Below are 16011 nucleotides of genomic sequence, written 5' to 3'. Positions count from 1 at the left end.
TTCTAGGGCAGTATTCATATGATACATTGTGTTTGTGTCGGGTGATGTCTTCATTCCTAATTGTCTATAAAAACCTAGCTTTGATTCTTGCAATTTTAAGGGTCTCCTAATACATTACTTAAAAATATTATATATAATATATGACTTTCGGTAACTTAAGGTTAAGGTATTATATTGCGTGTCAACTCTAACAATATTCATTATATTCGTTCCTTATAAATTTAATAATATTAAGTTCAAATTTCACTAACAAAAAGTTGTAGAAAAGGAGCTTTCTTAAAGATAAAGAATGAAACGTGTCTCTTAACTTTTAAGAAACCATTTAGGAGACTGTTGAAGTATTATGTCAAATTCCTTCAATTTTAACTTAGGGAGGTGAGATAGCTAGTCTACTGGACAATTTGGACTTGCTCTTATTCAATATGTATAGTTTTTAGTATACTCTTAAGTTATGGATTTATATGGGGCTGGGTTAATCAATCTGATTATCAATTCCTTAGGTAATATAAACCCGAAAACAACCCCTTAGCCATGCACTCTGTCTCTGCCAGAAGCCCTGCTCAGTTTATCAAATTTTTAGTTTCGCGTAAGGTGCTGGTAGGCTTATGCTTATTTTCATTTTCTTTCCTAATAATTTTGAACTTGTATACCATTAATGTAAATCATCAAATGTAAGAAGTGATGAAGCTGAGGAATATATGTACATATTGATATAATAGTGGTTGCATTTTGGTTTTAATATAAACAATCATAATTTTTTTGTTAATATCCTAGTAAAATTTAAATACTGCAACATATGCAAACAAAATCAGGACTTGTTATGAAGAAAAAGGGATATCTGGTATTATGACAGTTTCATAATATATATTTGAAAAAAAACTTGTTTCCATACGATTTGACTAGTGATTAAGGGATATCCTCTGTAGTATGTCGGCTTCATAATATGTTCTTGTAAAAGAACTTATATTCATATAGTTAGGGGAGCCTAACTTCTAGTTCGGCTGACCTTTAAAGATCAATAGAAATACTGGTCTCAGAAATCGATAGAAAAAAGTAAAATTTCTATGTCCTGCAACTGATTTAATGAGTCTTTTTATGTGTTGCAATGGTTTTCTTTAGAAATTGTAACACAAAGAGGTGCAGTTGCTTGCATTTTTGTTATATTTTTGGTTTAAGATCTGAAGCACTAGTTACTAATATGGTAATATACATATTACATTGTGTTTATTAGAAGGTGTGCAACAAGTCCTCTATTATGGATTTACCAGCAGAAATTGTGGCTGATATCCTCTCAAGAAATCCGATCAAGAAAACCGTCCATTGCAGATGTGTATGTAAAACATGGCGTGCTATACTCTCAGAAGCTTATTTTATTGATCTGCATCTGTCAAGATCACCTGTTGGGCTAATAATTCACCACTCAAATCCCCCACATGAAACTGATAATCTAAAACTAGGCGAACTAGACGAAAAAACAGACCATCATGATATTCATTATGATCCTCTAATGAGATTTGACCTGGGACTAGGCTTCGAGTATAATCTGTTGTTATTAAGTGGTACAGTTAATGGGTTGGTATGTTTATGGAATTATCATAATGTTGTAGGTTATATAACCAATCCAGTTACACGAGAGTACATACTCCTTCCAGATCACAAGTACGACATAACATCATTTACTATTGCACCTCATGACTTTGGATACGTTGAAGCCAGCAACGAGTACAAGGTTGTAAGCTTGTACATGGAGACGAACTTGGATATGAACATTGATACAAATATTGACAAGTCAGAGTGCAAGATATATACACTTGGAACAGGCATGTGGAGAAGTTTAGGGCATCTTCCCTTCTCGGTGATTAGTGTTCAGAATGGTATATACGTCTGTGGCAACCTTCACTGGTTAACTAATGACCAGAAGGACACACGTAAAGAAATAGTTTGTACTTTTGATTTGGAGAAAGAGTTATTCCATCTAACAGCTTCTGCTCCTCTTTTTTATGGGATGAATGGCTATGATAGAGATTATAGGGGCTTGGGAACACTAGGAGGGTGCTTGTGTATAATTGATAACACAGCAGATTCTGAACTCTCCATTTGGGTGATGAAGGATTATGGAATGAAAGAAAGCTGGACTAAAGAAATCGTCATTAAAGATAAACCTGGTAGGCTGCAATATCAGATTGTCCGACCTCTAATATTTTTGAAAAGCGGGAGTATCTTAATGGTATGTTGCGATCGTTTTTTGTTCACTTATTGTCCTGAATCTGGGGCATTGCAAATTATTGAGTGTGGTCCGAAAGATGCATATGATGCAATGGTTTATGTCCCAAGCTTTATCCGACTCACAAGTTTTATGTTGGAGAAGGTTTTAGTTTTTTAGCTCATAGGTCCAGTTGTTTTCTAACTAATGAAGTTATGTTTGTAACTCGCTGAATAGAAGTATAGATCTCAACTTTTTGATTATTTCTGTAGCCTGCTGTACTTACTATGTTTCCTTGAGTGGACACATAATGGAAGATGACCACTCACAGTTCATTTTTCTTGGCAGACCTCTTGTTTTACTCTGTAATTATTTTTCTTTAGACAATTCTTGTTATGCCAAACAATTTGAAATGTGCCTGTCTTATAAGTTCTCTGCATTCTGATGATTTTTTTTTGACTTCTTAATATTTGGTATTTCTTCCTTGCTATTAACTTGGATCTCTGTCCATTGTGTTTGCTGCAGATGATGCTTTTTATTAACATATCATCCTGAAAATGAAAATTTGCTATTTTTTTAGGGCGGCAGAACAGACTCGTTTGAAGTATGTTCATTATAATTGTACCAACAAGATTTTGTAGGAAGTAACATATAACTTGTAAAGTATGCATTAAAACAAAATATTATACATGACTCACTTTCACTTCTTTTCTTCCATATATATTCTATATGTCATAGTATACATCTGCAGTAATTGAAATAATGCACATTGCCAGATACAAGTGAACAAGGACACAAGAACCAGCTGATCTTACAGCTTAAACCATTGATTCCCTACATTCACCATATGTTTTAGCTATGTTCGTATTACACCGCCTTTAAATATCGTGACCTTCCAGCACAATCATATCAAGCATTGCAAAGTCCAAAAGCTAATCTGGCTGTTGCAAGAAATAGAAAGTTCACAGAGATATTAGACAAACTATCATATTTCTTTCTAGTCATACAAGATTCCAACAGGTGGAGTACTCCCTTGCTTTTCAAGTATTAATAATTGCCTATACATGGAGTCGAGGACCATATTTTGCTACTTAGTTTACAAACACAATCATAAGAAGTTCGAAATATTTGTCTAAATTTATTAATATTATCATAGAACAATACTTTATCTGGTCCAATTCATGCTTGAGGGCGTTACACAAACAGTACATAAAAAGCCATAGTTTCACCTATATTGAGAAGGAAGAAGTAGATAGTATATTATAACATAAATGTTTGGAGCCTGCTTTAGATTTTTCGAGGATCCACTGTACACAAGTATAATGATGGAGGAAAAGCCATAGAATTCCAAATGGTCTCATAACTGATAGTCTATTGAGTATTAACTTTCGCTTAGGGAGGTGGTTTAGCAGTGAATATAACAAACCTAACAACTTCCTGACCGGATGGGAGCAAGTCTGGTGTTTGACAATTTTTCAAGCTAAAAGCCATTGGGCTCTGTATAATTGATGAGCAGTAGGTACAAGTTAAAGATAACAATACAGTAAGCTACCTGCATAAGCTCATTTGTGCAACCCTAGTTGATATTCATGTACAATAATTTACAAAAGATCAAGCATAAACAAATTCCTTTCACTAAAGTCTGTGTGCTTTCTATGCACTAAGCCACTACCCATTTCTCATTTTCTAGTTGCATTAAAACTTTCTACGCACAGTACAGTATATCGAGCAGTTTTCTTTTGTTAAGTGAAAATAAATGTGAAACTATATTGAGAATTACGCACTCCTAAATGTTCTAATTTTATTCAAACAAAAGTATACACTACACACACAAAATAATTATGTCGGGCTTATAATTCTACAATGCTGAGAAAGTGCCATTGCATTGGGAGGAATACTTCTTACCTTTGAGTATGAGCTCTCCATAAACATGGGAACAATGTGAGAACCAGATTCAGGGATCCAATTTTGATGCATATGGTTGTAGATAGGCCTAGGAAGTTGATAATTGCTATTGATGTGATAATTGGCAGTGTCTGCTTGAATATTCGCTTCTGTGCTAGCATCAAGTTTCCCCATAGTTGGCAAATTCAGATTGCTATACGCATGGAACGGATATTGTTCACTGGGTTGTAGATTTAAGCAATCTGTAGTACTTGGTCCACTGAGAGAACTTTCCTGTCTCGTATTATCTATCTGTCCCATACTATCAATCTCTGTTTCTTTGGCTGTCTCAAACAAACCAGAATAGCTCGGAAGTGATATGTCTCTGGAACACACTGCATCCCTGGTGGAATAAGAGATTGTCCAATCTATTACAATAATATCAACTACATTATCAATGCAGCAGTTCAGTAACAGTTATACAGACATATAGTTTCCTCATGTATATCTGCCCCCAACAAATCATGTTCCTTGAAACTTAATTACAGGGGAACGTGGCAAGGTGCCGCACAACACAGATCTACACGATTATATATTGAAGGAAAACATAGATAATTCTTTAAAGTGTAGTAGTAGGAATCCCCTCACCTTGCCTGCATGTAATTTTGTTCTGTAGGTAGTATCACTTGGTGATTTTCGTTAGTGGGAAGCCATGATACGGGTTGGGACTCTTGCATAGCATCAATCATCAGAGACGAATGCATCCCATTTTGATACTGCAATGCAACAATAAAAAAACAAAAGATTCTATTCAGGCACACTGTCAACATGTTAGGGTGAGAGTGATCTAAGTTAATAGAAATTCAACACCCTTTACTTTACCTGGTTACTGCATTCTAGCGGCAACATCTGGTGAGACCTAACGTTTTCCTGCCAAGTACACTTGTTTGTAATACACCAAAAAAATAATATGCCTGTAAGTAATAAACACCCAGTACGTCCTCCAGAAGCATGTTTTAGTAGGAGGTGTAAAATTTATTTACATACTAAACATACATAACTTTCTACGATCTATGCAGCACATAGTCACATACATATAATTGGACCTGAGTTTTGTAAAATTTTGTGTTTAGCATTAGAACTTAATAGGAGCTGGAACCATTGTTTAGTAGTCACTTCTGTTGAGTGTTCCTACTGAATATATCATACCTTATGAATACGAATCTGGTTAAGGGATTCACTTAGTGATTCTTCCATCTGCCTAAGATGTTCAATGTTGTCGATCTTATCTGGATCACTCCAGTAGCTGAAACACATAACAATAACACAAATAAGGTAAATCAATTTTAATTTTAGAAGGAAAACTATAATATCAGTTTTGGCTTGCTAAGTTTATCAGAAATTCAGAATGATGCGCCAACAAGTACTCCCTCATTCCCAATGTCAAACATCATAACATCATTTTTGGAACAGAAATTGCATATATAACCTCTTATAAGAGGTGGTGAGTACCCGAATAGGTACTTACTAGCCAGACACTTCTTACCTCTTATGACAGGCAAGACTACAGAAACCAAACAGGATAAATGCACTTTCTTTATAGGTATTTACATAATTTTTACCACCAAACCGTCACAATCTATTTGGAAATTGAGAAGTGTTGTAGAAGAATACAAGAAATTTCGAGAGAGTTATGCATATGTAGAAAGTAGAGAATAATCTTTTACGAAAATGATGAAGCTACTTGATCCTCAATACTAGCATGAAAGGCATAAGGTCGTGAGGAAGATGCAGACATAGAATGTGATATTAACGACAGATTTCTATAAACAAATCCCTTCTTTAATACAAAATATCCTTTCAATATGCAATTTGCATAAAAGTTTTGTCTTTCTTCTTTTTTTTGGTTGAGGAAAAAAGTAATGTCTTCATGTTATGCCCTGGAATGTAGTTCTAATGCACGTAACTGGTTCAAAACATATTGAGAAGTACTCTGGAATGTAGTTTTAATGCACGTAACTGGTTCAAAACATTTTGAAGCATGGATAAATATCAGAAAGTATAGACATGTAGATACCTCTATCATCTATTTTAAGCAAAACTGAAGAGAGAAAAACTTCTGAAAATGACAAGTTCTAGTTACAAAATCAAGTTATTTGCTACTGGCATACAATTCCAGTTGCCAGAATATGAAGTAAAAATGCAGTTATGTTTTAGCCCTTTCTAGTTACCAGTCTATATATAATCACATTTCATAACAAATTGTAACTATGTGCTACAACATTATTATGTGCAACTCATATCAGTTGTGGAACAAAATAAAAAGAATTCAAAACCGAACTACTACTTCAAAATTAAACCTTAATCTTTTATGCACATCTGCCACTTGAGCTCCCAACATACTTGCATGATTGCTCAGTTCCTATAACCAATACAAGACAACAGAACATATTATTCACTATATTATTTAACAAAACAACTGTTAACAAAAATGTAAGTTGTAACATTATTATCAAGATCAAGAGAACTTAGTCATGATGTAAAACGCTGACTACCTCAATCGATTGATTACTGCAAAAAGAGGAATTCGAGAGTGGGATAAAGGGTGTTAGATAATTGACAAAACTCCAAAAATGTGTATATAAATTTGTAGACAAGAAGGAAAATAAGCATTGGCATATACCTTGAACACAAAAACTCGTCAATATTTACATCATGATCAAGCTTTTTAAAAGTTTTTCTTAAAACCTGTATTCTCAAGACAGCACAAACACAATCAGTCTTTTACAAATGAAAAACAAAATTAAAGAAATAAGAAGAAATGTGTGAGCTTAACATACCTCAAGGCTCTCCAATTTCCTGTTCAGTCAATAATGAACTATTAGTAAAGTATTCTATGCAAGAAAACATAGAAGAGAAAATAAGGCTCCAAAAGTGAAATATATGTACCTTTTCGCCCTTTCTTGAGGAGTAAGTTGAGCAAATCTTGCTATGACATCCTCGATATTGCTGAAAAGTAACAAGAACCAATGCAAATCATGATAACCTCATCAATATTAGACGGTGAGGACCCTTGAAAAATGCAGAGAAATGCAGTTTGCGTTAAGGGCATTTAAATGCAGAGAGGAAAGTTGAAATTATATGCATTCACATTTTTTCGCATAAAATTACTTGTGCTTTGATATAAGGCAAAATATATTTTCTATTATTTTTTATTGTTAAGTTTCTAAAGCTGAAAACATTTACTTAAAACTTCACTGACTTCTAGCTCTAATAAATCATGCTATGAACAATTGTTGCAGTCCAGCCACCACTCAAAAAACCAAACTCGTCTGTATTGCTTGGATTTTCTCGACATAATGACCTTGATCCGAACTTAATCAACTATTGCTTCTCATGTGAAGCATGCCAACTTCAACATTTTCAAACATTACTAATTTCAGTACATATATGCCATTATATTCATCTATGTTATGGGGAAACGGTGATCCACGTCTTAAATCAATGGATACAATTGCAATTAGCGTAATGAGATCAAGTGTAAGTCGAGATATAATTACAGCCATTTGAAAAAGCAACCTAAAGCCACTCCAATTAACGTGTTCGTTCACCGATAATCTAATGATGACCATGCCAGCAACATTAATAAAAGATCAATTAGTTAAAACAGAAAATAACCTGCGAGCTCCAGTGAAAATAGTAGGTTTTCCCGTCGGAGAAAACATTAGGAGGACAATTTCAATGTCACATAATATCGACAACTCCTTAGCCTTCTTCAAGATTCCACCTCTGCGCTTGGAATAAGTAACTTGGCGGTTACTAGTATTCTCTAATCTTTTTATCTTAAGCTTGACCCTCCCCATCCTGCAAAAAGTTTAATTCAAATTATTCACATCTCCATAAAAATAGAATCAAGAACCATGTCCAAAACATCAAAAATTCACCTTCAATCACCAATTAACATGCATGTCACAATTCAAAGAATTGGTGGAAAATTCATTACAATAAGATCTTTGTAACACATTACATATCATCTCTAAAACTACATTTACAAATCATGAGTTATAATGGTAAAGAGAGCAAGATTCTAAAGAAAACAAAATACCAAGATCAGAAAATCGAAAAAGGAGCTACAAATCATGAGTTAAAATACTAACGAGAGCAAGAATCTTGAAATCAACAACAAAGGTGGTAGAATTATACATCGAAAACAAACAAGAAAAGGCCTATGAATTAAAAATAAAAGAATAAAAAATAATAAAGCAAGAAAAAGGGAGGGATCGTGAAGACAACTTACGAGAAAAGTGTAGCGGGGTTTGAGCTAAGAATTCGGTCGTCAGAAAGGAACGGGAGAACCGGGCGGTGAGTTTATGAATTTAAAAACATACGTAAACATTTTCTTAAACATTATATATTATATACTCACAAAAACAAGGAAAACAAAAGAAAACTGGTTATATGATTCATGTAAATTTTGCAGGGAGAGAGATGGGAGAGAGGGGAGAAAGAGAGATGAACGGAGAGTACAAGTTTATTAACCAGACAAAAAGATCGGTGATTCCGAAGAACCAAGAATGGAACGTGAGTTCCAATGCTAGGGTTACATTCGTCATTTTACTCACAAATCTAAGTCACCTCTTTTGTCATTTTCCCCTAATTATCTTCTTATCTTCATATTATTCTGAATTTTTTTTTAAATGATTTATTGAAAATATAAAGCAAAGATAGTTTCATTAGAAAAAATATTTTTAGAAAAATATTGTTTAATTTTGTAATACTAAATATGTATATAAATTTTTTAAGACGAGCCGCAACTCATACAAAACTTTGCACCAATTATTTTAGACAAAATAAAAAAATTTAGAAGTTTCATTAATATTTTAAGTTCAGCCATCTGAAGCACCTTATCCGGTACTATTTGAAAATTGAGAAAGTGTCGTAAAAAAATATAAGAAATTTCGAGAGAGTTATGCATGTGTAGAAAGTAGAGAACAATATTTTGCGAGATTGAAGAAGCTACTTGATCCTCAACACTACCATGAACAATATTTAACAACAGATTTTCATAAAAAAAAACCTTACTAATACACAATATTCTTTTGGTATGCAATATGCGCATAAAAGGATTGTCTATTAAATCTCAAGTGCCGTACAATTTCAAGTGATATAAGAGAATGCTTAATACACGAAAATAGAAAGCTAGTATCCAATGAAATGAGTATAGGTAGTGGGAACTCCATCTAGCCACTAGCAAAGAAATCCCAGGCCGATACCCGAAATTTACTATTACGTGGAGTTAGTGCTCGAAACTAGTTTCGACTTGATATTTTATTGGCTCAAATCAGGACAACGAGCAAAAAGTTATGATTGTTAGAAGGATGGAAGAATGAGTTAGAGATCCTGACCAAAGGAGTTAGGATTTCAAATTGAAAAATCATGTACTAACAAGAGATTTAGAAAGCCAAGACTAGGATTTCTAGTCTCGATCAGCCGTGAATAGAAAATCGAAAATGGTCTTTACATGACAAGAATCCTACTCGTAGTTTCAAATTCCTAGTATCCACGACTAGAGAATTCTAGTCGTAAGAGTCAAATGATAAAAGAAATTTAAGCCATAATAGTCTAGTCATAAGACGTGAATTCCTAGTCGCATGACTAAGATCAAGTCGTCCACAACTCAGATTTTCTAGTCAGTCAGATTAACGACTAGAAGCCAACTAACGCCATAACATGACTAGAATATAGTCGCAGGATATGAATTCTCAGTCGTACGACAAGAATCTGAGTCGTCCATAACTTATATTTTCTATTCGTCCAGGTCAACGACTAGGTGTTATTTGGAGCCATAACACGAAAATGATCCTAGTCATAGAATCAAGTCAAAGGTTATGATGAAAACGCCTCACAACACAACATGAATCAGGGTCGTGAAAATCAAAAATTTTAGCCATCCATGATTCGAGACCGATATACTCAAGGAATTTCGAAAGAAATTTATCAGAGTAATACATTATTTGAAAAAAATTATTCGACTTATACATTATTCAATTTTTTTAATCTGATGTGGATTTTCTTCGGAATTTTTTTATCAGAGTTGGACATTATTTAGATTTTTTTTAATCCATTTTAGACTTTATTAAAAAATATTATCCGAGTTGGACATTTATTTGGAATTTTTTCAATCCGGTTTGGACTTTATTCTGAATTTTTTTATCCGAGTTGGACATTATTCAAAAAAATTTAATCCGCTTTGGACTTTATTCGAATTTTTTTTATCGAAGTTGGACACTATACGTAAAATATTTGTGCGCGTTGACCGGTATAAAATTTTATCCGGGTTGGATATCTCTAAAATGGGTCAATATAATTCAAGAAATTAAATTAAATAAATATTATATAATAATAATAGTAATAATAATAATAATAATAATAATAATAATAATTGAAAAAAAAGAAAAGAAAAAAGGAAAAAATAGTGAAGTCGTGCGTTAAAGTCGTACAAGCAGATCCATGTCGTTAAATGGTTAAGAGAATTGTAGTCATCAGCCTCATCGATTACAAAAAAAAAAAAAAAAAGGTGATTACATGACTCAGGGTCGTTGGGTAGCCAAAATGCAAAAAGGTCACCCAAGGTCCCAAGTTCTCAACAACACACAAAATGAATCCTGAGGTTTACAATATTAAGAAAATTTTACTAAATTTTATAATTTTTCAAAAATTCACCCGGGGTTAAAATTTTTACTAAACCAGCCGTGCAAAATTAGAAAATACCCTTGGAGGTAATAAAATATTCTTTAAATACCCTCGAGATACGTAAAAAATCCTAAAATATTAGAAAAAATTACGAATAATATCTGAAGTTACGGAAAAATTTCTAAAATATTAGGAAGAATATCTAGAGGTACGAAATAATTTCTCAAATATTAAAAAAAAAATTGAAAATTACTTGTCTGTACAAGAAAATTTCTAAAATATTAGAAAAATTCTTAAAATACTTGTGACTACCGAGAAATTCCTAAAAATTAGGAAGAGGTACATAAACATTTCGAAAAATACATGGGGATACCAAAATAATTCCTGAAATAACAATAACTACCTTTTAGCTTGATCATTGGCATACATCAAGATACGTAGGCATCTTGTGAGAACGGATTTAAGCCACGAAACATAAGTGCAACCATTTAAGCTCGAAACTCATCAAATCATAACATTAATTATACGTAATAAATATATCTATGTTTTTTATCCATAACATTGAATATTAATATTTATTATAAATCTGTATATTAAAATTAAATAAATGTAAATATAAATATGTATATTTATAAATAATACTTTAAAAATAATGATTAGTTTTATAATATTGTAAGTATAAATGATTTAAATATATATATTTCATATAATTTTGTATATTTTTTACCTAAAAATTCAATATTTAAATTTATTTAGTTATATTAATATTAATATTTAATTTTACACAAAATACGAGACGGAAACGACACGAAAACGGAGGTACACGAACACGGAAGTATAAGAACCCGAAATGGGTCGGTGTTGTGTTTTGTCTTTGAGTACACGACACGAAAAGGTACATGACACGAAAGTATACGACGCGAACGAATTTCCAGGTATACTCTAAACGATGTTTCTTTCAGAAATATAAAGAACGAAATTTGTAGAGAATGAAAAGTTCTTTCCGAAAAGTCCAGAATCAAGAATCAACGAATTTCGACTTACAATAAATTAATTATGAATTTTACAAAATTGTTGATTTTTGTATATAAAATTCCTACGAATTTTGAAAATAAAAACGAGGAATGAGAATAAGACGTATTTATAAAGTAACAAAACTCTAATTCTTAACCTACAGGTTATTTATATTCAAATTTGATCCAAATTTTAGGCCAGTTAGTTTAACTCAACTTTTTAAATCCTAATTTTATCAAACTTTAATAATTTTTTTCTATTATTCTATTATATATTATTATTATTCTAAAAATTTATGGGATATTACACTTTTGAATCATACTTTATCAATAGCTTTCTTAAACTTGTGTGCATCAATGTAACCATCATATTTCTCATCGAACATCATTGTACAGATGAAAAGTTTGTCTCACTTCATTAATACTAAGTTCATTTTTATCAAACAGAGTCATCATTTCATTCGTGCTTATTCTCACTGCAAATTTTTCACCATTTCTCGTGCTGCAAAATAAACCCAATCTTTTCATTACCAACTCTCCGTAACCTCAAAGTAGAGGTGGCCAAACGAGCGGGTCGAGTGTGCCGTGCCAAGTTTCAGGCGGGCCGGTTCGGTAAAAACTGAACCCTTGAACGTCACGTGAAGATGAGCAGTTCGTGTCGAGTCGTGCGAAGTCAACGAAATGGCAACCCGTGAACAGCTCGCAAATTATGCGAGTTATGCGGTTTAGTGACAGCTGGCGAGCCATCCGTGCGGGCGAGCCGAGCTGTATATTATCTACATGATGCATTAGTATGTCTATCACTCTAGTTGATTATTTGAACTAGAGGCTACATCTCACATGTTTATATATAATTTTAATATATAGTTGATTAATTTAATCAACTCACCAAATATCATTTCATTATTTTAAATAATTTCAGTAGGTACTTAATTGACTTTAAAAAGAAGCACAATGGTGAACATGGTTGCAGGCATGTGAAGACATTTTATAGAGCTGTTCGCGAACCGAGCCGTTCGCGAACAAGCTCGAACTCGGCTCGTTAGGGGCTCGGTTCGGCTCGGTTCGTTAAGGACTCGAACTCGAGCTCGAACACAAAAATGTGTTCGTTAAGAAAACGAGCTCGAGCCGAGCTTTTGGCATGTTCGGCTCGAGCTCGGCTCGAAAAAAAATTAAAAAAAAAAATTTATTTTTTATATATTTAATTATTATGAATTTTATTCAGATTTTTTATAAATATTTTTAAATTATTGAACTATACGAATGTCAAAATATATATTTTAGTAATTTGAAAAAATTCAAATATTAAATATTAATTTTTTAATTTGATATTTTAATAATTAACAAGTGATTTGACTATTACTTGTAACTAGTATTTATTTCCTGATCGGTGTTTCGATTTTTTGAAATTATTTATAAATGATCCAACCGTACGGATGTCAAGATATATATATTTAAGTGATATAATAAAAAATTTAGAAAAAATAAATATATTTGGGTTGCTATTTTAACGGTAAACTAGTAGTTTGACTAGTACTTCTCCCATATTAATGTTTTGATTTTTTTAAAAATATTTATAGATGATCCAACCGTACAGATGTTAATATCTATATATTTTAGTGACATGATAAAAATTTTAGAAAAAAATAAATTTATTTTGTTTATTATTTTGACAATCAACCACTTGTTTGAACAATACTTGTAACTAGTGTTTAGTCTCGTATTCATGTTTTGATTTTTTTAAAAATATTTATAGATGATCCAACCGTACGGATGTTAAGATCTATATATTTTAGTGACATGAAAAAAGTTTTAGAAAAAAATAAATGTATTTGATTTGTTATTTTAACAGTCAACCGGTGTTTTGATTTGTACTTGTAATTAGTGTTTAGTATCGTATTAATGTTTCGATTTTTTAAAAAATATTTATGAATGATCCAACCGTACGGATGTTAAGATCAATATTTTTTAGTGATATGACAAAATTTTTAGAAAAAAATAAAAGTATTTGGTTTGTTATTTTAACAGTCAACCGGTGTTTTGACCAGAATTTTTTAATTAAGCTCGGCTCGGCTCGGCTCGGCTTGACTCGGCTCGTTTTGATGGAGAAAGCTCGTGTTCGGCTCGTGTTCGGCTCGGTTCGACTCGACTCGATTTTGTTCGATAAAAGCTCGTGTTCGGCTTGTTCGTTAACGAGCTCGAGCTCGAACACAGGTTTTTGTTCGTTAAGAAAGCTCGGCTCGACTCGTCAGAAAAAAAATTAAAGCTCGACTCGGTTCGATCAAAACTCGACTCGGCTCGATTCGTGAACAACTCTAACATTTTATACAGGCAATGCTAAATTACGACACACGAGAAAAGTCACAAAAACACGAAACTCCAAAAGCCCAATATCTGACGTATCCTAGCTTTTTTTTAATAACGCCTACTTAAAACTTTGAAACTTTTTATGGATAATGTTTGACGTGAGAATCTTAAGTATCAGTTACGATAATTCTATGAGTGTCGAGCAACTTCTTCAAATGACTCCGTGCAATTGCCAAAATGATAACATAGTTAAGTTCGAATAATTTTCTCGAATGGCTCCGTACAATTGTCAAAATGGTAACATAATTAAGTATTGAGTGCGTATCTGTACAGAGCTAGCTGATTACCTCCGCATTAAGCCGAAGGGGATTAGTTAAACGATTAAATTACTGGTTTCTCACGTTAACAAACAGTTGGTAGGTTTTAACAATGAAATTAGCATCTTAGTTAAATTATTATAACCTAATTAAAATACTAACCAAGAATAAAATATGTACATTATGACAAGAGCAAACAGCCAACAAACGTGTGAAACTGAAAATTAACAGAAACTATCTTCTAGAATCTTAAAAAATTCAGTAAAATCGATTTTTTGATCTCCATTAATATCATAAGCCGCAATCATATTCTGACATTCTCTTCGTGATAACCCTTCAAATCCTAGTCTCTCGAGAACTTTTTGAAGTTCATGTTCATCAATATAACCATCACAATTCTCATCGTACAGATGAAAAGCCTGTCTCACCTCGTCAATACTAGGTTCGTTTTCATCAAATAGAGTCGTCATTTCATCCGTGCTCAATGCCACTCCAAACTCTTCGTCATTTCTAGTGCTACAAAATAAACCCAGTCTTTCCATTACCACCTCAACATCACCTCTAAGCAACACATTTTCATGGCCACAATCAATATCTTCATCCGGAGAGATTCTTTTTCCAGCCGCAGAATCCATGTCCTTGTTCTGACTTTTGCATGCCACAAAGATAAACCCTAGTGTTGCGTAGAGTTTCGAAGAGTAGATACCATGTAATTCCGTTAACCAGTTTACAAACATGCAAATGTAAACGAGGCTAATCGATCTTACTTCCATCAGCTCAAGCCCTTCTATGTTTGAAAAACTTAAAGTAGCTAGCTAGTGAATGTCTATGCAGAACTCTGTTAGTACCAGTATATATAAATTGTCGGAAAAGTATAGAATAATAGCAAGTCTCCGTTGAAACTTTAAAATTTGCAAAATTTTCCAATTACCAAAACTTTAAATATGTCTCTCTCTCTCTCTGGAATAACGTGCGCAGGTTAAAGGAGGAAGAGCTCGGGAACTTCCTGGTAAATTCATCATGCAAGATGTATTACTCTGGAATATTGGAGCTTTAAATCGACACTTGACGTTTTAAGCTGACGTCATCACCAGTCTCATCATCATACGAAATTCATCACCAATTTAATGACAGAGTACAATATTTCTATGAATAATTAAATTTTGAAGAAAATCATTATTTAAATTGCAACGTATGAAACAATTCATATTTTCTTTATTTTGTGAAAGCTGGTTTAAAATTTCCTACACTGTACAACACATACGTCAAGTAAAAATCCAAGTAAACATGATTCTTTAGTTTCTTTCTTACAGAGTGAGTAAGCCGCTGGAATTTAACAAGGGTCGTTAATGTCGTATTAAATCTTTAATTATTTGATAGTATAATGCTTTTTAATGAATAATACTTTAATCATTTTATATCCGGTCAACTATAAAATTTATACATGCATTTCACCCAAATTTAAATGATAACTTTTATTGCAAGTAGACAATTTTATAAAAATCGGAAATTTGGGAAGATCAGTCGAGATAGCGACTTGAGATTAATTGAAAATCGGGAATTAATTGAAAAAATTAATCGGAGTAAAACACAG

General features: G+C 32.8%; 3 protein-coding genes across 4 annotated transcripts; 1 reads left to right on the top strand and 2 right to left on the bottom strand.

The window, feature by feature from the left end:
- The first annotated feature begins 1255 nt into the window (after positions 1-1255).
- On the top strand, positions 1256-2383 carry LOC141718309 (F-box protein At3g07870-like). Its single transcript, XM_074520692.1, has one exon. The coding sequence runs from the start codon at positions 1256-1258 to the stop codon at positions 2381-2383; it is 1128 nt and encodes a 375-aa protein (XP_074376793.1).
- A 503-nt stretch (positions 2384-2886) lies between these two features.
- On the bottom strand, positions 2887-8656 carry LOC141717726 (agamous-like MADS-box protein AGL65). 2 transcript variants are annotated; one of them, XM_074519914.1, is made up of 12 exons: positions 8385-8656; positions 7766-7951; positions 7037-7096; positions 6928-6946; positions 6771-6835; positions 6643-6658; positions 6448-6509; positions 5297-5393; positions 4970-5029; positions 4736-4863; positions 4109-4490; positions 2887-3144 (listed from the first exon to the last, which is right to left on the bottom strand). In XM_074519914.1, the coding sequence occupies exons 2-12, from the start codon at positions 7948-7950 to the stop codon at positions 3136-3138; spliced, it is 1083 nt and encodes a 360-aa protein (XP_074376015.1). In that variant the 5' UTR covers position 7951; positions 8385-8656; the 3' UTR covers positions 2887-3135. The 2 variants fall into 2 exon arrangements, with proteins under 2 accessions (XP_074376015.1, XP_074376016.1); XM_074519915.1 differs by having other exon boundaries at positions 4970-5017.
- Positions 8657-14641: 5985 nt separating this feature from the next.
- LOC141718308 (putative calcium-binding protein CML46) lies at positions 14642-15190 on the bottom strand. Its single transcript, XM_074520691.1, has one exon. It carries the CDS (start codon positions 15188-15190, stop codon positions 14642-14644), a length of 549 nt encoding a protein of 182 aa, XP_074376792.1.
- Between the last annotated feature and the right edge of the window lie 821 nt (positions 15191-16011).

The sequence above is a fragment of the Apium graveolens genome, chromosome 4, assembly GCF_009905375.1.
Source record: "Apium graveolens cultivar Ventura chromosome 4, ASM990537v1, whole genome shotgun sequence".
Taxonomy (NCBI): domain Eukaryota; kingdom Viridiplantae; phylum Streptophyta; class Magnoliopsida; order Apiales; family Apiaceae; genus Apium; species Apium graveolens.
This window is presented reverse-complemented; position numbering and strand designations above follow the sequence as displayed.